The sequence below is a fragment of the Mya arenaria genome, chromosome 10 (genome assembly GCF_026914265.1).
Source record: "Mya arenaria isolate MELC-2E11 chromosome 10, ASM2691426v1".
NCBI lineage: Eukaryota > Metazoa > Mollusca > Bivalvia > Myida > Myidae > Mya > Mya arenaria.
The window spans coordinates 59575403-59598449 of NC_069131.1; the positions used below are offsets into that span (position 1 = coordinate 59575403).

Below are 23047 nucleotides of genomic sequence, written 5' to 3' on the forward strand. Positions count from 1 at the left end.
TATACATTAAACATAAGTCGTATACATATATTACCCTCTAGTAATATTTCAGTTCATCATAACATGTACTACAAAAATATATTTTTTGTACAAAAGAAACACATTGAATGCTTTGGCGATGCGATGTAATTTCAATACAATGCTCCTTAACATATCATGAATGTGAGTTAATATTGCTTTTCAAAAACATTGCACACCTTTATCAGCTAAAACGATGTACAACAACAATGATTTGCGAAGTGTATGCCACTGATTTGTTAAAACCGAAAGACTTGAACTAGCTATACAAACTCACTAACAGTTAATAAGCTCAATTTTAGTAACACTTATAAACAGAAGATGTTATAGTATGGACCCATGCCAATTCCTCTTTCTTAGTCTTTTTACAGAAGATGTTCCAACTGACTTAGACTACAACATATTTTCACCAGACGGTACCAAATAAACACGTCGTGTCTGTTAAGTTGTTCAACTTCGATTCATAACGATTAAGCGTGGTATTTTTAAAGGCCGATTGACCATTCCATTGGCTTATAAGTACATGTAGGTTACCATCTGAAGTGTGTTTATCGTCATGTGATGTTTCGTGTACATAGTGGAGTGCCTGCGAGGTCCCATAAACAAGTTTAGGAATATTTGTTTACTCTACGCTGTAGTTTCAATACTGCAATTGTTACACAAATTCAAGTTATTTCGTACTGATTACAGCCGTGGCCATGTCCATAAAGGTCTTCTGTCGCCGTATGATTATCAAGACCTTGGGTCGCCGTATGACTGTGAAAACGTTGCCGATACGTGTCATTTTTCTCACGGTGGTTTACTTCTCTATAAAAGCTAAATGGATACGAGAAAATGGGGATTTTGAAAGTATGTACCTGCCTTTAACGCATGAGGAGATTCGTAGCTATGAACCTTTGTATGTACACTACTTTGAAACATTCCATACTAGTGGGCAAGTCAGGATACCCAGAATTATTCACCAAACATGGAAGGATACTAATGTCCCTACGCGATTCAGCAAATGGATACAGTCATGGCTGAAGGTCAATAGGGAATACAAGTACTTTTTATGGACAGATGAGAGTGCTAGAAATTTGATTAAAGACAGGCATCCTGGTCTACTGGAGACATATGACAACTATTATGAGGGAATACGAAGGGCTGACGCACTCAGATACGTGGTGCTTTACGAGTTTGGAGGCGATGTGGAATGTTTGCAAAGTCTAGACCCAATGCTACGAAAGTAATCCTGCTTTATTCCGCAAGAGCCCTGGGAGCACCCAATACTGGATAAAATTTTAAACACCTCGCCAAGAATGCCGTCATGGGCTGTGCACCAAAACACCCCTTTATGAAAAAGCTGATTGACTCATTAGCTCATTTTTCACATATGTGGAATGTTGTGGACAGCACTGGTCCACATTTTGTTATGTCTGTCTTGAATATCTACACAGAAGAGATAAGCTTCGAGCCAACACATGACATTGGTGTTTATCTTACACCACCTCAGTATTTCCTGCCAAACATGAGTCCAACGAAATATGTAGAGTTTAGAGCACGATGCATGCATTTTAATACCTTACTCGTTTTACGCCATTTCTTGGAATACACCTGTTGACATACATCGGCTTGTCCCTAGTGCAATAATATATCCTTTCATTTAGGTTTTAAAAATGGCATGCATATAATCTCATGGAAAATATTCATGTTGAACTCAACATTCTGCGACATTTATTGACTAACATGTGTAAAATGGTATGGTACATAAAAAGTATTTATGTCAATTGCAAGCTGAATGGTTTCATTCGTTTGGTTATTTGTAGCGTTTTCGGGCTAATAGTATCCGTCTATATGTACGATAATAGCTTGATTTTAGCTACATTGTTAAATGTATTCTTTTGTACAGTTTTGCAATCGACTTTTCTCGGTTGGTCTTTAAGTTGACATTGTGAAGTACTTTCTTCCATTTTAAGCTACAGCAATTAAATTAGAACCATGTTTAGAGATACGCAAACAGTACTGTTTACAAAACAATAGTAATATTGTCCTTGAATGACCTTGTCCATGTCCTTTTCACCTTCTTTCTGTATTTTGAAGCTACAGTATTGAAATTTGGACCATGTGTAAAGTATTGCATCAGTTTTGGCCTGAGATGAACAAACTGTGATAGCTTAAAATTGACACCCGAATGCCAATATAAGGTTATTAATCTTGTGTTATTTAACAAACATGTATTTTCGACAGAGCTTGAAAGAACACAACGATATGGAAGCATTATAAGGCAGACGACATAATAATATGTAATCATGCCTTTAAATGGACTAGACACCAGATGATACAACTGCAAGAAAAAATATATTGTTAAACACGTACATAAAATTGATATTGGAAATAAATGGTTTTATAAATCGACAAATCAACATAAAACAAGTTGGCATGACTACAATAGCTCATGATCAGTTTTCAGTTGTTGTTTTTTAGTACAATAAAAGCGCGAAGCGCTGAAAGACCATCTGCGGGCAAATATGTGAGAGTTGCAAATTGTATTTGAACTCTTGGAATTGGTGAAGGGCACATAGATAAAAGTGAAAAATGTGCCGAGGGCCAAGACCGCTTGTGCCCACGCTGGGCGAGGAAACAAACATATCTGTATCTATTTTAGGGCGTCTTGTGTCATTTTGTTTATGTAAATGTCACTTCAATCGTCGTAATACCCCTTCCGCATGTATTTAATGTTACAATGCACGCCCCTTTCAATCGTTTCTAAAGGGTTTTCGCTGCTTTGATTAGATATCATACAATAGGAAAATACAATACATCATATATATCATTCCTTTTATGAACATACACGTTTTTTTAATGAAAATATTTTTTTAACAAACAACTCCAGCAATTATTCCATTCAAAATGCACAGCGTATCACTTCAGTCGACGTCATGATTCCCATGTATTTAAAATTACAATGCATGCCCCTTTCAATCGCTTCTAAAGGTTTTTCGGTGCTTTGATTAGATATCATAATTATGTAAGGCAAGTTTTATGAACATACATGTTTTAAATGTTTGAGGAAAATGATTTTATTTTTGCGAGCAACTTATTACAGTTCCTATCAAAATGCAGAGCTTATCAGATGGGTCGTTTTCCCGCGGTGAGGACAAACATGTGGTCAGTTAATGTATGTAGAAACTTTTTTTAGAAAATCTGTCAGTTTATGCAGTTAAAACTATTTTTTGATTATCGGAAATTGTCTGTTCTAAGAATGGGAATATGATTGTGCTTTTTCAAGTTTTATTGATAAATAAATGTTATTTATGTGTTACGTAAATATCTGTGTAGAAATAATACAAGTACTGTTATGAAGGCTCCGCACACTTTAGATGTTTTACAGGTTAAATCCGAACTTCTTTGCTTCATCAAGCGTATGCATGACTCACTGTCGTATCAGGGCATGTGTATTAGAATAAATTGAAAGCCTTATGTCCAAAACAATGGTAAGATTTCACCGGAACGAAGCTATTACGCAAAAAAATGAAAACATCTTTCTAGAAAAGTATACGCCTAAAAATCATAGAATGAATAGTATTTTGTAATTGTATAGCAGGCAAATCATAATATTTGATGCTTTCGTTATGAAACTCTATGATCACACAGTTTTAAACCTTTTAAATTATAAGGCAGGCTGTGTGTGATGCTCATATTTTCAAACAATGACTGCATCGTATCTTTGAAAAGTTTTTGCATAAGGTGCTCTTAATTGTATTCCTCCGTCTGCAGATAGAGTTGGGATCTCTTATCATAGAAGAACTTGGGGTTTACCTATTACCAAAATGTAAAACAAAAATTGTGTCGGAGACCGGGTTCGAACCGTGTCGCCAAAATTGAAGTCAATCGTCTTACTCACTGAGCTACAAAGGCTTATTCTAATCGGGTGACCAATTAAGCTGTACACCTACCTCGGTAATATCACGTGATAACACCGACTAGCCAATCACGCATAAGGAATGAATTCTACCTGGTAGACATACCCAGTAATCTTTTTTAATGGAAAAATACACGAAATAACTGTGTGGTACTTCAGTTAGTAGGTTTAATGCATCGATGCCAAGTTTATGTCAGTTTTCCACATTTTTTCCCTATTTTATCATATGTGAGACAGCCCCTTTAAGACAAATCTCAGTCTCAACTCATTTTACCATATAAAAACATAATATTCTTCAAAATCTTGCATGTTTTATACTTTTTAAAACGTATTTTCTAATAGAATGTGTTGATACAAAGATTTTGTCAATATTTCAAAGAAAACTCATTTTAGAGCAAAAATATACATGATAATTTTCTTAAGAATACAGAATTTTACTCAAATACATTTTTGGCTGTAGAATATATTTTCCTTGGAATTCGACCAAAGACTGTTATCAGCATATTCTATGATAGAATGCGCTAATAAAACTGTAAAAAATTAATATGATTTTTAATATTTTTTATGCTATGTGGTAAAATGTGTTGAGAGTGAGATATTTGACTTAGGTGTTTTCGTGATATTTGGGCCTGCTTAATAACTCAACTAAACTGTCTTTGCCATTCTATATTTCATCCACTGTAATTTATTGATTTTGAATGTTGCAATTCATTTTTATAAAAAGCGACAAGCTTCGGTTAATGTAAATTGTCATGAATCACTGCGTGTATTTGATTAAGTTTTTATAAACCTTTTGTTTGGTATGTTTTTTTAACCATGGCTAACCATTCAAAACCAACTTTCTGCCTTTATTATAATACATACCACGTTTTTCTGATCAGAAATTGCCACTGTTGATATTACTATGTCAAATAATAATGTTTTAAAGCGAAACTAATATCGAAGTCCTGCGTACTCGTATTCAATTATTGTAATACTGTCATAAACTGTGCTTGTTTAGCTGTTAATTTTCTGTTAAAAACAAAATGATAGTGTATAATGTTTTAAAATCACATGATGAATGGATTGCGGGAGCCTTTAACCTTTGTATTCGAGTCTCAAAGGAGACCAAAAAGCTGAACACAAAAAAGAAAAAGTTAAATAAAACATTAGCGGATCCAGTGAGTGGGGAGGGTGGGGGGGGGGGGGCGCTCGGCCGGCGCCCCTGACGCACCCCCACCTCCCCTCACACAGATTTAACACGAAAACCTAACAATAACACGCTAAATATGTTTATACCAAGTACTGTAACATAAATAGTTTAACAAATATATAAACTTTACAATTTTACTCTGTTTTTTTCCAATAAAATGTAGATAATTTTCACCTCGTATCGTAATTATAGTTATCAATCGCCTCTGAAACAATAGAAGTAATACTATGACCCGATTCGGAACACCTCGCCCATTTTCTATCGAAAACAACCTCGGATGTATATTGGTGGTTAACAATGTCAGAAATATTTACATTTAACTACGCAGCAAGAAGATCGCGTAGTAATTTCAATCTAGCAGTTAAATTTAATGACTTTACTCATGTAAATCTTAATTATTTAAACAGTTATGCAATTCACTTGCAATTTTTTATACTAAGTAATGCAAAATACACGTTAAACACTACAATTAACAACTAAAACTATTATTTTTTTTACGAACTACTTCCACTGCTGTACCGGCATACATCCGAGGTTGTTTTGATGGAAAATGGCCAAGGAGTTCCGAATGACTATGAACCATGCATTGTTTGATTACTGTACGTTATGGGATTTGCAAGTTAATGAGGATAAAACAAAAGTTGTTCTGTTTAGTAAATCAAAAGTTAAAAATAATGTAGTATTTTTCTATAACAATAAAATACTACAGTGGGTTGAAGAATTATCTTATCTGGGAATACTTTTTAATTATAATGGCAGTTTTTGTAAAGCTAAGAAAAGGTTAGTTGAACAAGCTAGAAGAGCTATGTTCTCACTTATTCAAAAGTCCCGAAAACTCAATCTTCCCATTTCAGTTCAGTTACATTTGTTTGATTCTATGATTGCTCCAATTTTGTTATACTCTTGCGAAGTATGGGGTTTTGAAAATATCAAAATAATTGAACAGTTTCAGCTGAAATATTGCAAATTAATACTCAATCTCAAGGCTTCCACCCCTAACTGCATGGTGTATGGTGAACTTGGTGTAAAACCCATAGCTTTACAAATTAAATCGAGATTTTATGTTATTGGAGTAAGATAGTGAACGAAAAAGATTGTAAAATATCTAAGTTACTATATAATACGGTTCTAAAACTACATAATAGTAATGTTATTGTTACTCCATGGATATCTTTCATTAACAATACCTTAAATGAACTTGGTTTGTCTGATAATTTTAGAAGTCAAACACTCATTAGTTCTGTTAATTTTAAGTCAATTGTTAAAAGTAGACTGTATGACCAATTCCTATCAAACTGGACTAGTACTGTTGATAGCTCTTCCAAATGTCTTGTATATAGAATGTTTAAAAGTAATCATTGTTTTGAAGATTATCTTGACTTGTTACCTAGTAACCTTTGTAAAATACTTTGTAAGTTTAGGACCACAAACCATTCTTTGCCAATTGAAAAAGGCAGGCATTTGAACATTGAGAGAAATCAAAGATTATGTCAGTTATGTACTAAGAATGTTATTGGTGATGAATTTCACTACCTACTTGAATGTAATCATTTTTCAATCATACGTAAAAAAATTATTGTTCCTTATTACATTCGTCACCCTAACTCTTTTAAATTAGATGAACTTATGAACTGTAACAATAAACCTAAATTAATTAAGTTGGCATTGTTCTGTAAAATCATCTTACTGAAATTCAGATGACTCACTCTCCATACCCCCATTAACCAAAGATCTATTGATAATTACAATACCATTCCATTGTGCCTTATTACTTCATATCTTCACTGATGTTGTTTAGAAAAAAAAAATCTTTTTTTTCTTGTATTTGACATGTTTGTTCACTGTTTTATTTGATGTTAATTAATATGTGTTCCATTGTTTTGTTATGTCACATGCATAGTATATGCCTTGACGAATAAAAACTTGAAACTTGAACATTGTCAATGTTTTACCTAATTGGCTCTGTCGACAAAGCAGTGATAATTAACTCTCCTCTTAGAAAGACTGCGAACTGAACGTCATTGTTCTGCGTGCGATTCAAATGATTTAGAAGACGAATATCAAGTTTATTGAAAAAAAATAGCCAACTGTTTAATACATGTAATATAGATCAGATCATTCTCGTCGTGTGCATGTGTATTGTATTTTTGCTCATATATTTGTGTGTTTTAATAATATAAATACATATTATTTATTATGCATTATTGATATTTTTTGTGTGTTGAAATTTGTTATATTCTATTCTTGTAAATAAGTGAGAAAAAAAAGAAGTTAAGTCATTCGAATATTATGTATCTAATGTTTAAAATCACAAGGGCTAGCAAACTGGGTTGCTATTTCTGTCCCCGCTAGAAGAGACTAATGTGTTTGGCCATAACGATCCGTCTCTCACATGTATAACCACTGTACGAAATTTGTGGAAACTTCACAGAAGTGATTGGATATCAATCGGTACTTCAACATCTCCGGTCGGGTCAGGCATCGCGGAGTTATAATCCTGTATACACCCAACAAGTGAAAGGCTTGTCCTCGCTTCTTATCCAAAAGCACTGGCGGAATTTTCTTGACAATCGGGGTGATTGGAGTCTAGCGTACTTGTGCGTATCTTCGATCTGATTTGGTATTATCATTTATTTCAGAATAATACACATTTTACTTCATATAGAAACATTTTACTATAGAAATTCGTCCCCCCGAACATGATTCTCTTTTCCACTCGTGAGGTATATACCAACATGTGTGGGGGATTATGGCATTTATAAATGCCAAACGAAGACGAGAACGTGCACCATGACGTCATTAGCAAGATATAAATATGGCCGACGGATACCTTGTAGGCAAAAACTCACACAAGCAAAGCTTTTTAAGAGATTTTTTACGGAAATTATCGGTGCAGGGGGAGTGAAATTAGTTTTACCGTTTATGACACCTTCCGTGTTTCAATAACGAGTACAACCGGAAACCGTACCGGATGTTTTACATTCGGGGAAGGTCATAAAGCAGAGACAAGGAAATGTTTTGTTTTAACCATTCCTGCTGAGAAATGTTAACTAGTCTGTGTCTATTAACTACGGCTACCATAAGGCAATATTGCCAAATACATGCAGTTTGCCTTAACTACATCTCTAAGGTAAATCGTGTGCTCAAGTTATCTGTGCTTGCCAACACTTACTACTAGTGTATTGTGGCAATTATAGTATCGAATAATTATCAATAAAACATGATTAATAACTTAAAAGTAAAGCGTCCGTCCACTCTCAATATCAAGTATGAATGCACTCAGTGAGCAAAGATGTATTCAAGAAATGAAAACTATTAACCATTTGAAAGACCTCATCTATTATGTAAGAGAGCTCAAAAAGTTACCCTAACTATGATGCAAGGGAGCTCGACTTTTATGTAAGTTACTCAACTAATTATTAAGCAAGATACCACATCTTTTATGTAAGTAACCTCGATTAACGATGCATTAAGAGATCATTACTTTTTAGTAATTGACCCAAATAAACAGTTAATTAAGAGACCACAACTTTTATGTAACTTACCTCAATAAACAGTTAATTAAGATACCACAACTTTTATGTAACTTACCTAAATGAACAGTTACTTAAGAGACCACAAATGTTATGTAACTTGCCTCAATAAACAGTTAATTAAGATACCACAACTTTTATGTAACTTACCTCAATAAACGGTTAATTAAGATACCACAACTTTTATGTAACTTACCTCAATAAACAGTTAATTAAGATACCACAACTTTTATGTAACTTACCTAAATGAACAGTTACTTAAGAGACCACAAATGTTATGTAACTTGCCTCAATAAACTCTAAATAAGGAGACCACAACTTTTATGTAGCTTACCTCAATAAGCAGCTAATTAAGGGACCACAATTTTATGTAACTTACCTTAACAAACAGTTCATCAAGAAACCACAACTTTTATATATCTTGCCTCAACAAACAGTTCATTAAGAGACCACAACTTTTATGTAACTTATCCCAATAAACAGTTCATTAAGGGACCACAACTTTTATGTAACTTACCGCAATAAACAGTTCATTAAGAGACCATAACTTTTATATAACTTACCTCAATAAACAGTTCATTAAGAGACCACAACTTTTATGTAACTTACCTCAATAAACAGTTCATTAAGGGACCACAACTTTTATGTAACTTATCCCAATAAACAGTTCATTAAGAGACCACAATTTTTATGTAACTTATCTCAATAAACAGTTCATTAAGAGACCACAACTTTTATGTAACTTACCTCAATAAACAGTTCATTAAGGGACCACAACTTTTATATAACTTATCCCAATAAACAGTTCATTAAGGGACCACAACTTTGATATAACTTATCCCAATAAACAGTTCATTAAGGGACCACAACTTTTATGTAACTTACCTCAACAAACAGTTCATTAAGAGACCACAACTTTTATGTAACTTACCTCAACAAACAGTTCATTAAGAGACCACAACTTTTATGTAACTTACCTCAACAAACAGTTCATTAAGGGACAATAACTTTTATATAACTTACCTCAATAAACAGTTCATTAAGGGACCACAACTTTTATATAACTTACCTCAATAAACAGTTCATTAAGGGACCACAACTTTTATATAACTTACCTCAATAAACAGTTCATTAAGGGACCACAACTTTTATATAACTTACCTCAATAAACAGTTCATTAAGGGACCACAACTTTTATGTAACTTACCTCAATAAACAGTTCATTAAGGGACCACAACTTTTATATAACTTACCTCAATAAACAGTTCATTAAGGGACCACAACTTTTATATAACTTACCTCAATAAACAGTTCATTAAGGGACCACAACTTTTATATAACTTACCTCAACAAACAGTTCATTAAGGGGCCACAACTTTTATATAACTTATCTCAATAAACAGTTCATTAAGGGGCCACAACTTTTATATAACTTACCTCAACAAACAGTTCATTAAGGGGCCACAACTTTTATATAACTTACCTCAACAAACAGTTCATTAAGGGACCACAATTTTTATGTAACTTATCTCAATAAACAGTTCATTAAGGGACCACAACTTTTATGTAACTTATCTCAATAAACAGTTCATTAAGAGACCATAACTTGTATGTAACTTATCCCAATAAACAGTTCATTAAGGGACCACAACTTTTATGTAACTTACCTCAACAAACAGTTCATTAAGGGACCACAACTTTTATGTAACTTATCTCAATAAACAGTTCATTAATAGACCATATATATATAAATAGATTATACAACGACCACAATGGTATGCCTTGCTCGACTTCGCTTTAATACAAACTGAAATAAAATTCATTGATTTACATTTTTGTAAATTTCATTTTCATGTGAGGCATGTCATAAAATTTTACAATTTTAAACGAAATATGGGTAATATTTGAAAAGGTTAGTAAGTGAGAATTAACTTTACGAATCATTGAGTTCAAATCCTGATATCGTGAAGATAAATGGAAAATTTGTGAAATTATAAAATCATGCAATTGTAATCTTCAAGCGTCACCACGGGTCTCCTGTACATTTTTTGTAGTATTGTGATTCTTGTTTTGTAAACGAAATCAGTCTGTATTGCTTATTTAGTATACATGATTGCATCGTTTAAAATAAAATACTTTGCTGTGGCTATAACATTGTCAGATGGATGACTTATAATGATGTGTCATACCTTGGAGCTCTCATAGGCAGTATCAGCTACAGATGGTGATTATCAAGTTGGATTTAACTACGGTCGAACCCAGTACATGTAACCCAGACTTCACATAACTGGGTTTTCCCAAGGCGGTACAAATAAAAAGGTGAAATTCAAGCTATTGGATTTAATGTAGCGGATCAATGATTCTATTATTTCCAGAGTAACCTGTGTGTATTAAAACGGTATTAATTTGTTTGTACCGGGGGGTTAGCTTTGTAAAACCAGAATATTTATTATTCCGGGCTTTAACTATTGGCCCGAACTCCCAAGGTGCGGCGAAAGTACCTGGAGCCTCAGGGAGTTCGAGACAAGCCTACCTTCGAGTTAAAAAAATTGGTCCTTTACATCCAGTTCGAGACAACAAAAATGGATTGATGGGTCTTAAATATTAATTAGCCAAGAGTACACTTTCCATTCTCGATAAGTGTTAATGTTGTTGTTGTTTGTGTCTGCAGCAAATGAAACATTTAAATGTGTTGGTTTAATTCATTGAAATGCACATACTATTGTCTTGAACACAGATCAATAACTGTGAATAAGTTGATTTATCCTGTGTTTTTTTGTGATTAGTTTAAATCGTTTCCGCTGTAGTGGTGCCTTAACATAGGTCATAATCATTGACCTACAGATTCTTCGTTCAAATTATGAGCTATGGTTGAAGAAGTATATATAAATATTGAATCCAGAACAGTTGATTTATATGTTTACGCTATATATGGCAATATACAAGGCAATAACAAGTTCAAGGTGTTAGAAGTCCGACTTCTGACTTGGTGTTATCTTCCTTTAAGTGTATACATGTATTTCGCTGCAAAACATAACAGCAATACTAAGTCTAATACAATTAATATAAATACTTATCATAATATAAAATGTGATTTGTGATTTCTTTTGGAACAGTCAACAAGTTTAAAAAAACAACAGAGTTATTCCAATAGGTCATTAGCTATTCTGTGCTATATCTAAATAAAACGAGTGTAATATAAAAGTATCGCCGTATTTACTATTAACATAATGGAAACACGAAACCCAATTATTCATCAGAAAAAAAACTGACACTGTACATATCCATATGTCTTGATTAGGAATAAAATGATTGCACATCTGGATATTGCTATGGCAACCATTGTGGTTCTTTAGCCGATTGTTCACCTGTATGTACGTTTCAGTCGATATATCTGTACCGCCTTTCTATTCATTAGCACTCATATTTCATCACGTCTCAATCTAGCTATCCTTCCAGGTGCCCACATATATTTTCTAAAAGTAAAATGAACGACCTCACACAAAGTCAAGTTACTGTACTGTGAAAAAGGAATGTTCATCAGTTAAACAAAAAACATGAAAGACCAATGCATACATTCAAGGTGCTGTCGTTTAAGCATCAGTTGTGTACGTCAATAATGTTCTTGCTCAACCCTTCTGTTCAGGGTACAAGGATGTGACCTCGAGATCTGCTGGAGCTGTAAACAATATCCACCGGTGGTGGTGGTGTTAGTAGTTTATACTCCGGCGGGTCCCAGCGTGAGCACATGGAAGGGTCCTAGAGTGACAGTTCAACCACCACACATCTATCCTGGGCAGACTATCAGGCGGTTAACCAGTACTAGGTGCCTTCACCTCTGCAAGGAACTGACAACTTCTTACATGCCAGGGGCAGCGGTACAGTGCGAATGGTCGTAGAAAGGATTTCATAACCAATCAAAACAGAGGTGACCTGGTCCGCCCGGGAATCGAACACGGGTTGTCCGATTCACAGTCGAACACTCTACCGATTGAGCTAACCGGGTGGACAATATCCACCGGGTGGGTGTGAAAGCATACTGTTATGCCCCCGAAGGTGGGCATATTAAAATCGCTCCGTCCGTCCGTCCGTCCGGCTCTGTAACTTTCCCTTGTATGGACAGATTTTAAAATAACTTGCCACATGTGTTCCACATACCAAGACGACGTGTCGCGTGCAAGACCCGTGTCCCTACCTCTTAGGTCAAGGTCACACTTAGGTGTTTATTAGCAATGGAGTGCTGCATATAAGGACATAGAGTATAGGTTGTCGTGTCCGGACTGTAACTTTCCCTTGTATGGACAGATTTTAAAATGACTTGCCACATGTGTTCCACATACCAAGACGACCTGTCGCGTGCAAGACCCGTGTCCCTACCTCAAAGGTCAAGGTCACACTTAGTGTTTATTCATAATTGAGTGCTGCATATAATGACTTGGAGTATAGGTTGTCGTGTCCGGGCTGTAATTTTCTCTTGTATGGAGAGATTTTAAAATAACTTGCCACATGTGTTCCACATACCAAGACGACGTGTCGTGTGCAAGACCCGTGTCACTACCACTAAGGTCAAGGTCACACTTAGGTGTTTATTCATAATGGAGTGCTGCATATTAGGACATAGAGTATAGGTTGTCGTGTCCGGGCTGTAACTTTGCCTTGTATGGACAGATTTTAAAATGACTTGCCACATGTGTTCGACATACCAAGACGACGTGTCGCGTGCAAGACCCAGGTTCCTACCTCTTAGTTCAAGGTCACACTTAGTGTTTATTCACAACAAGTCCTGCAGATAAGGACACAGAGTATAGGTTGTCGTGTCCGGGTTGTAACTTTCTCTTGTATGGAGAGATTTTAAAATAACTTGCCACATGTGTTCCACATACCAAGACGACGTGTCGCGTACAAGACCCATGTCCCTACCTCTAAGGTGAAGGATACACTAAGTGTTTATTCACAAGGGAATTCTGAATATAAGGACATAACAGTGTAGGTTGTCAAGTATGGGTGGTATTTTTTATGTTCAGAGACAATTTAAAATAACTTGCCATGTATTTGACACGTAAAGGCAACTTTCCCTTGTATGGACAGATTTTAAAATGACTTGCCACATGTGTTCCACATACCAAGACGACGTGTCGCGTGCAAGACCTGTGTCCCTACCTTAAAGGTCAAGGTCACTCTTTGGTGTTTGTTCATAATGGAGTGCTGCATATTAGGACATAGAGTATAGGTTGTCGTGTCCGGGCTGTAACTTTCCCTTGTATGGACAGATTTTAAAATAACTTGCCACATGTGTTCCACATACCAAGACGACGTATCGCGTGCAAGACCCGTGTCCCTACCTCAAAGGTCAAGGTCACACTTAGTGTTTATTCATAATGGAGTGCTGCATATAATGACTTAGAGTATAGGTTGTCGTGTCCGGGCTGTAATTTTCTCTTGTATGGAGAGATTTTAAAATAACTTGCCACATGTGTTCCACATACCAAGACGACGTGTCGTGTGCAAGACCCGTGTCACTACCACTAAGGTCAAGGTCACACTTAGGTGTTTATTCATAATGGAGTGCTGCATATTAGGACATAGAGTATAGGTTGTCGTGTCCGGGCTGTAACTTTGCCTTGTATGGACAGATTTTAAAATGACTTGCCACATGTGTTCGACATACCAAGACGACGTGTCGCGTGCAAGACCCAGGTTCCTACCTCTTAGTTCAAGGTCACACTTAGTGTTTATTCACAACAAGTGCTGCAGATAAGGACACAGAGTATAGGTTGTCGTGTCCGGGTTGTAACTTTCTCTTGTATGGAGAGATTTTAAAATAACTTGCCACATGTGTTCCACATACCAAGACGACGTGTCGCGTACAAGACCCATGTCCCTACCTCTAAGGTGAAGGATACACTAAGTGTTTATTCACAAGGGAATTCTGAATATAAGGACATAACAGTGTAGGTTGTCAAGTATGGGTGGTATTTTTTATGTTCAGAGGCAATTTAAAATAACTTGCCATGTATTTGACACGTAAAGGCAAGATCAACTTTTCATGTACTGACCTTGTTCATAGGTCAATGTCACATTCGGGGGCATTCGTCACATACTGTGACAGCTCTTGTATTAATTTATATTCGTACTCGGGTAAGGCCCATTCGGCGAGTGCTCTGATAAGATTGTTAGTCATTCATTTTAGGTTTTTGGATAGTGCACAGACAGAATGTAACCTTGGTTAGAGCTACCCTGGTTTGCCTATATGCACCAGTGTATAACATTCATACTTAATATGTGAAACAAATAAACAAAGGGCACAGCTGCTATACAGAAGCGTCTACAGCTCATTTTCTTTGCACCACTATTAAGTTAATAGGCTGGCATTTAGTCCGTAAACATTAGTGTTCATAGTAATTGTAAATCTTTATTTTATTGTTGCTTTATTTCTAGCAGAGTAATTGGATTGAATATGTCATTTATTACTTTTTTGGATGTTTCATTATAAGTTATGCACATGAAGGATAAATTATAAAACATAAATTATGTTGCTTTTCATAAAAAAGTGCTTTTCTGACTCAAGACTAAAAAAAAACTATATATTGTTTCCTTTATTGTGAAATTATTCATGAAGAAGTTATGGTCAAACTGAATTGCAATTAAAATGTTTTACACTTATTCATATATGTTTTGACAATAACAACTACATCATTTTAATACTTCGGAGTGTGAACTTAAGATTGCATATAGCGTCATTCCTTATCGTCTAAATACGAATATAAACAAATTTAGAAATACTTTTTTCAAATTTATTATTTCAACAATAGGTTTTAACACAAAACCTAATACTAGTGATTTTAAACATAATAAAAGCATACACAAAATATTGCACATACCCTAAGACCACCATAAATAAATAGTTGGAAGGCGTTACCCGACCAACTAAAAAAATTACAGGGACTAGATTTTTCTACACCTTTTAGTTGGACCTATTTATTGTTTTGGTTATCATTACAGAACTGTTGGTTGAAGAAGTATAAGAGGCCCATGAGGGCCTATGCTCTACTTGCACGACTATTTGTTATTTGATTTGATATCCAACCCATGTACGTACTAGTAATATATTGACCCACATTTGAGGCGAAGCAATCAGTGAGCATGTTTTACAAAGGATAGAGGGAGAGAAACACTACAATAATACACAACTCGTTGTACAAGTTGTCTCCCTTAAGAGTATACTTTAGCGAAGGCTGCAGCATTTCAAGGGCGATATTTCAGTCATGCATGAGCACTTTCATAGGAATTTGATTGAGATACAATAACAAGAGGCCCATGAGGGCCAATGCTACACTGGCATAGCTCTTGTGGTCATTTTCAATCCAATTTTCAATGTTTTGCTAGACAGTCATCATATGAAGCTCCACAACAAATATCAGTCTTGTGGTTTGAAAGAAGATTTCAAAATATTTCTTAAATAAGTCTCTAGGAAACTTGTGACCCCCGGGGCAATGCAAGTTTTGACCCCAGAGGCATAATTTGAACAACCTGAACCATGGTAGCGGACCACTAAATTATGCCTTATTCAAAATAGCAAGGGTCTGCATAGCTGGTTCAGACAAAAAGATTTTTAAACATTCCCAATTTTAGTATACCAAACCTGTGAACGCAGGGGGATGGCCAGTAACAACCCCAGGGACATAATTTGAACAAACATTAACAAGCAATTGTGTTTAGATGGAAGTGCGAACACACAACAAGATTTTCAAACATTTCCATATTTAAGTTTACCAAACATGGATGCGCGAACAACAGACACTTTGGCCAATAGAGCTAAATAATGGCCGTTGGCCTTTCAACAAGAACAAGGGAGAGTAATTCACAAAATCAACTGCAGAACCAAAAAGCAGGTTGTCTCCCTTTAATCCTAGACTTGACTTTACATATAAACTTGGCTAAAAATAGACTTCGCTCATGTACATGCTCTGATTGATATATAAATACTGTACAAGTTTCATCACGATACAATCAAAAGTGAAGATTATATCGTGTTCACAAGGGATTGTTTTACAGACGCATGCACGGACGCACAATCGCACATACGACGTACACATTACCATCGTATAAGCTCTTCTGGCCTTTGGCCAGTAGAGCTAAAAACTGAAAACTATATCTCATTAACAAGAAATTGTTAATGGACAAACACACGGACGACGGTCACCACGCCTTGGCTTAAGCCCTTGTGGCCTAATACAACACAAAATGACCTACCTACCACAATATGGGTTGGGTAACGCCAAACACACTATATATTAACAGTGACCTTATTTTGAATAGTCTGGAATGTTTGTTTTTTTTACTATTTTGTAGGATATCAAAAACAAAACAGTACCCCTACTTGATCTTTCTAATAGATTAAGTATCTTTAAATAAACATGTAAATACAATTATAACTAGAGCTGTCACAGGAGTGACGATTACCCCCAATGCCGCCTGGACACAGGAATGGCAAACCATTCCTATGAAAAGAGGCCATAACTCCAAGGTTAACAGCACATTGCATCTTTTTTTATCATGCATGTATTGTTTGCCCGGAAACCGTTTTTCTATTTTCGTAACAGTGCACAAAAACCTTTACTCCACTGGCCCCATTTTCAATCACAAGCATTGTCTTCACAGAGGCTGCCTATACAGCAAGTTTCATCACAATAGCTCATGCCCAATTAAAGTTATGAAGCAGAAACCATTTTTCTATTTTTAGTAACAGTGACCTTGACCTTGGCCCCACCAGCCCCAATATCGAACTTGACCTGTATCTTCTGATGTTACACCTGTGTACCAAAATGTTCAAATCTGTCAAGCCTTTCATGAGTTATCGTCCGGAAACCATTTTTCTATTTTTAGTAACAGTGACCTTGACCCCACCAGCCCCAATATCGAACTTGATCTGTATCTTCTGATGTTACACCTGTGTACCAAAAATTGTTCAAATCCGTTTAGCCTTTCATGAGTTATCGTCCAGAAACCGTTTTTCTTTTTTTAGTAACAGTGACCTTGACCTTGGCCCCACCAGCCCCAATATCGAACTTGACCTGTATCTTCTGATGTTACACCTGTGTACCAAAATTTTTTCAAATCTGTCAAGCCTTTCATGTGTTATTGTCCGGAAACCGTTTTTCTATTTTTAGTAACAGTGACCTTGACCTTGGCCCCACCGGCCCAAATATCGAACTTGACCTGTATCTTCTGATGTTATACCTGTGTACCAAAAATTTTTAAAATCTGTCAAGCCTTTCATGAGTTATCGTCCGGAAACCGTTTTTCTATTTTTAGTAACAGTGACCTTGACCTTGGCCCCACCAGCCCCAATATCGAACTTGACCTGTATCTTCTGATGTTACACCTGTGTACCAAAAAATTTTCAAATCTGTCAAGCCTTTCATGAGTTATCGTCCGGAAACCGTTTTTCTATTTTTAGTAACAGTGACCTTGACCTTGGCCCCACCAGCCTCAATATCGAACTTAACCTGTATCTTCTGATGTTACACCTGTGTACCAAAAATTTTTCAAATCTGTCAAGCCTTTCATGAGTTATCGTCCGGAAACCGTTTTTCTATTTTTAGTAACAGTGACCTTGACCTTGGCCCCACCAGCCCCAATATTGAACTTGACCTGTATCTTCTGATGTTACACCTGTGTACCAAAAAATTTTCAAATCTGTCAAGCCTTTCATGAGTTATCGTCCGGAAACCGTTTTTCTATTTTTAGTAACAGTGACCTTGACCTTGGCCCCACCAGCCTCAATATCAAACTTAACCTGTATCTTCTGATGTTACACCTGTGTACCAAAAAATTTTCAAATCTGTCAAGCCTTTCATGAGTTATCGTCTGGAAACCGTTTTTCTATTTTTAGTAACAGTGACCTTGACCTTGGCCCCACCAGCCCCAATATCGAACTTGACCTGTATCTTCTGATGTTACACCTGTGTACCAAAATTTTTTCAAATCTGTCAAGCCTTTCATGAGTTATCGTCCGGAAACCATGAAAACCGACAGACCGACCGACCGACAAGCTCACTCCTATATACCCCCTCAAACTTCGTTTGTGGGGGTATAATTATATGAAAATCTATACACTTATACAAAAAGCTTGTTTGGAAATATGTCAATCCATATGTTTGTGAAAGGGGCTGGGTGCATATTACACAATTAATCTAGTCTTGTCTAGATTGACTGATGTTCACATAAAAATCAGAAATTGTGTTCAAACGGGAAAAAATGTTTGTAAGTTCTAATTCTAGAGACGCAAAAATTACCAACAAAAAAATAATAGGTTTTTTAAAATAAAATCATGACAAAGTATTATCAAAACTTTACATCACTTAAATACAATTCTCTAAGATATAAAAGTAATATGTTACAATGATTAAGTTTGAAAAGTGCTTGCTTATTATCTGAAATGTGATTTTTAAGCAAAAGAAGCAACAATATGGAAACATCATGGTAACAACACATATTTATATCCAAGTGGTGTTCAACAGCTAACACCTTTTTTATTACACACAGCTTAGATATAAACATCACTCTGATTGGTTGATAAGTGTCACATAACAAGTCATAATGCCATAAAAATATTGATTGCTTATATAACTTGGACTGACTGTTCTTTTACAATATTATACCTCACATAAATGTGTCCCTTCTATGTACATATAAACTGGATCGGTCCGTATAACACTGTATTTTGATGAAAATTCAGTTTAATGATGTCAGCGGTCCATATTATATTTTTGGCCAGTATGGACCTGGCCAAAAATGTAATATGGACCACTGACGTCATACAATTGGTAAGTGCGGCTTGCTATTTTCACAACGGCGAAATCTTGTCCCAAGTAAACATTATTATCTTTGTTCAATAAAACACATTTAAATCGCTTTAAAAATATTGAATTGTAATGAAAAGTGTTCGGTATAATATAAGAAATATAACACACCACTTCGGGTCATATGGCATTATAAGGACCGGTCAGTTAGCCCCGGAAAGTGAGTGGACCTCGGCTAACGCCTCGGTCCATGAACACCTTCGGTGGCTGACTGGCCGGTCCTTATAATGCCATATGACCCTCAGTGGTGTGTTATATTTCTTAAATAGTGTTAATACACTAGGTTATTCAAATAAGTTTAATATAATGCAGAATATCATTTTACAGTTGTATAATATAAGTTTCTATCATGTGTTTCCGGTGCGGATAGAAAAATCCAACCCGAGGGCACATGCAAAAGTCGGTCACAAGGCTTGCCGAGTAACCGGCCACGCAGCATGCCCGAGGGTCAGATTTTTCGCTCCATACCTGAAAACCATGATTGATATTTTTTCTTGCATATCTACAATTAACACTGTGGAAAAATTAACGTAGAAAACTCACTTTTGTACATTTCACCAAAAAGCGTGTGCGACGTTGTTTACCAGTAACGTCATAAAGCGCAGTAATTTTAAAACACAATTGACGTCAAATAGTTCCTTTAAAAATCACGTGTTGTTGCACGTGACTCATCTTACATGGTGGGTGTAAGATGGGTTTTTCCAGCACTGGTCACCTAACCGGAAGCACACGTCCGGTATGCAACAAAATAGTGTCTTTTTTGACACAACTGAATTGTATTGTACCAGATTTGACTAACAAAATATTTAAAATTTAAAGTTAATTTGACATATATATATATATGTATGTATGGACTGATTTCCCATTCTTAAAAATGATTTCAGTCATTAGAATTAGAACTTTGGATATACAAATCCAAATTCTTACGCTATTGGTTGGCATATACACATAAACAAGACTTGCAACATGTACATGTATATATTTAAAACCCAACATTTGAGAAAGCCTGAAAAGCATTTTACCAGACTAGTGTCATGCTTGCTGAGTTGTGCTAATTTCAATCACAGGGTTATTGTCTGGTAACTGTTGTGTATAATTACACATTTTTCTAATTTTTCACACAACCGTTCACATCCCCGTCCAGGGTTGCAGGAAGGATAACTCCTGCAGCTGTGGCCTCTTTCTCTAAACACACTAAATGTCTGTAAGAAAAACAACTATTCAAGTCATTTGTTCATAAACATATCAACAAAGAAATAAGTATAAAATATAAAACTTTCTTGTCAAGTTGTGCAAATCATGACCATCAGTTGGACCATTAGTTAAGATCAAACTGATATGAATTATCAGTCAACATTTTCACCAACAGTTATTTGTTCATCACTAATTATATATCAAATATCAATTGTGAGAATCGCAAAATTCAGGCAACAGTATTCCTGCTTCTAGAAAACACTGTGTTAATCGATAAACCATGGCCATTGTGGTAAAATACTATTTTGCTTGTTGTTTTTTTGCAGTTTTTACAAAACTTAATTCAATAATTAATTTTGAATATAAAACATAAAAAAATAGCCAATGGCTTACAATTGTTGTTTCAATGACCTTTTATTAAAGTTAAAAACATCTTTCAAAGCTTCCAAGTACTTTTTCATGACTTTTTAGATTTTCAAAATAGAATTATATTTTGAGGATAGCTACCAAATTCAAGGAGTTTTACAGTTGACATTCTGGAAAAACTATCATTACATACAAGTAGAATATTATAAATTTTTGACCTTTGATGTGATTTTTTTTTTAAATATAGAGATCTTCGGGTTCATTCTCTTACGTAATGCCATACCATTGTTGCAAGAATGAAGAGGGAGAGGAATTCTCATGTTATCAATCAGCAAGATTTTCGCATTCAATTTAAGTGTGATCTTGACCTTTGGACCTGATGACCCCCAAAACAATAGGGGTCATGCGCTGGTCATGCCTAACCTTCATGTCAAGTTTGAGGACTAAAGGTGTGGGTATTGTTGAGTCATTATTTAACAAGCTTTCCAGGTTCAAGGTCACCTTGACCTTTGACCTGATGACCTCAGAATCAACACAAAAAGGAGTCATCTCCTAGTGATATCCAACCTTCATGTCAAGTTTGAGGGCCATAGGAGCAGGCACTGTCAAGTGATCAACCGAAGAACTTTGGTCAAGCGTGGGACAGAAATGTGCAAAGCAAAATATCCCCTCTTCTTCAAAGGGGGGCATAGAAATGTTAAAAACTCGTTAAAAATGTTCTGTTGTTAAAATGACATAATGCTAACTCTAATGAGAGAAAATATTATGTTATTTCAAGCAATAATCCATCAGTCGCAATTATTATACTAAAAAATCCCTATAATGACATGTCATTTGTTTTTACAGTAATAGTCTGTATATTGAGAAATAAGTTAGTATTGCAAAGGTGGATGATTCTTTTTATTATAGTATGGGAAAGTTATTACATGTAATTTTATAGAGAAATTAATTAAATTTTGCTATATCTGACTGTTGCTCTGTAACTTTAAGGTTTTATCTGATAAATGGTTTTCAAATTAATTGAATCTGTCTTGAAATTATTCTAGGAAATGTTAACAGAATTATAATCTAAAATTCACCAATTTGATCTTTCAGAATTGAAATTCATTTTTAGGAGAAACAAAAACCAAGCAAGAAAGTATTTTTCTTTAAATTGAATTGAAAAGCCCCTTAATTTCTTGAACAAATATAAAATACATATTTTTTTTTTTTTTTTTTACCTTATCAATTACACAGTTTTTTCTCTCTTTCTTTATTATACAACTTTTCAATTTAAATGGAAAACAAATTAAATTAAAATACTAGAAACAAATCAAAAACAGTTGTCTCCCCCTGTCTGAGTTTGATGTCATTTGATATTGGGAAATTTATGGCTGTTCACAGATCCAACATATTTTCTCTTAAATGTTTTTTTTTTCTCATCTGATGTATACTTAACCTACACTTTGTGAATCTTAATAAAGGGGAGATGATCATTTACACACATTCTGTTTTTAAAGAAAGAATCAAAGTGTCAAAGCATACAACTTCTCATTTCTATCTGACAAATTCTGTTACAAGCAAAAGCAAAACTAACATAGCTTTTAAACCCTAATTAAGTTTAGCAAGCTTAAAACATAACAAGAGATGTTTGTAAAACATGTATGACCATGACTGCAGTCAATCTAGAGAATTTGACCTTTGATCTGTTGACATACAGGTAAAAAAAAGATGATTAACAGTTCATAGACATAACAAACACCCTCACCAAGTTTGAAGCTGTAGGTCCAAGTGTTCTCTTTTTACCATACAACATTTCAGTGACAAATGGCAGGATGATTGTGCCCATTGACCTACTGACCTCAAAATTATCATTCATCTGTTGGACATCGACCACACTACCATGTTTCAGGACTGTACTCAATTTTGTGACCTCAACTATTTGTCATACTGCCAGAACTTACCTTGTCAATTATGTGACATTTGACCTCAAACTTTT

General features: G+C 35.3%; 1 protein-coding gene and 1 pseudogene across 3 annotated transcripts in view; one reads left to right on the forward strand and one right to left on the reverse strand.

Annotated features, from left to right (window-relative positions):
- Positions 1–716: 716 nt before the first annotated feature.
- On the forward strand, positions 717–1618 carry LOC128204865 (uncharacterized; annotated as a pseudogene).
- An 18089-nt stretch (positions 1619–19707) lies between these two features.
- The window catches only part of LOC128206422 (myotubularin-related protein 9-like), a 37144-nt gene continuing 33804 nt past the window's right edge, over positions 19708–23047 (reverse strand). For all 3 annotated transcript variants that reach the window (XM_052908842.1, XM_052908843.1, XM_052908841.1), the window contains exon 14: positions 19708–20711. In XM_052908842.1, the coding sequence (XP_052764802.1) occupies positions 20618–20711 (94 nt within the window). In that variant the 3' untranslated portion in view covers positions 19708–20617. The remainder of the gene's footprint in view (positions 20712–23047) is intronic.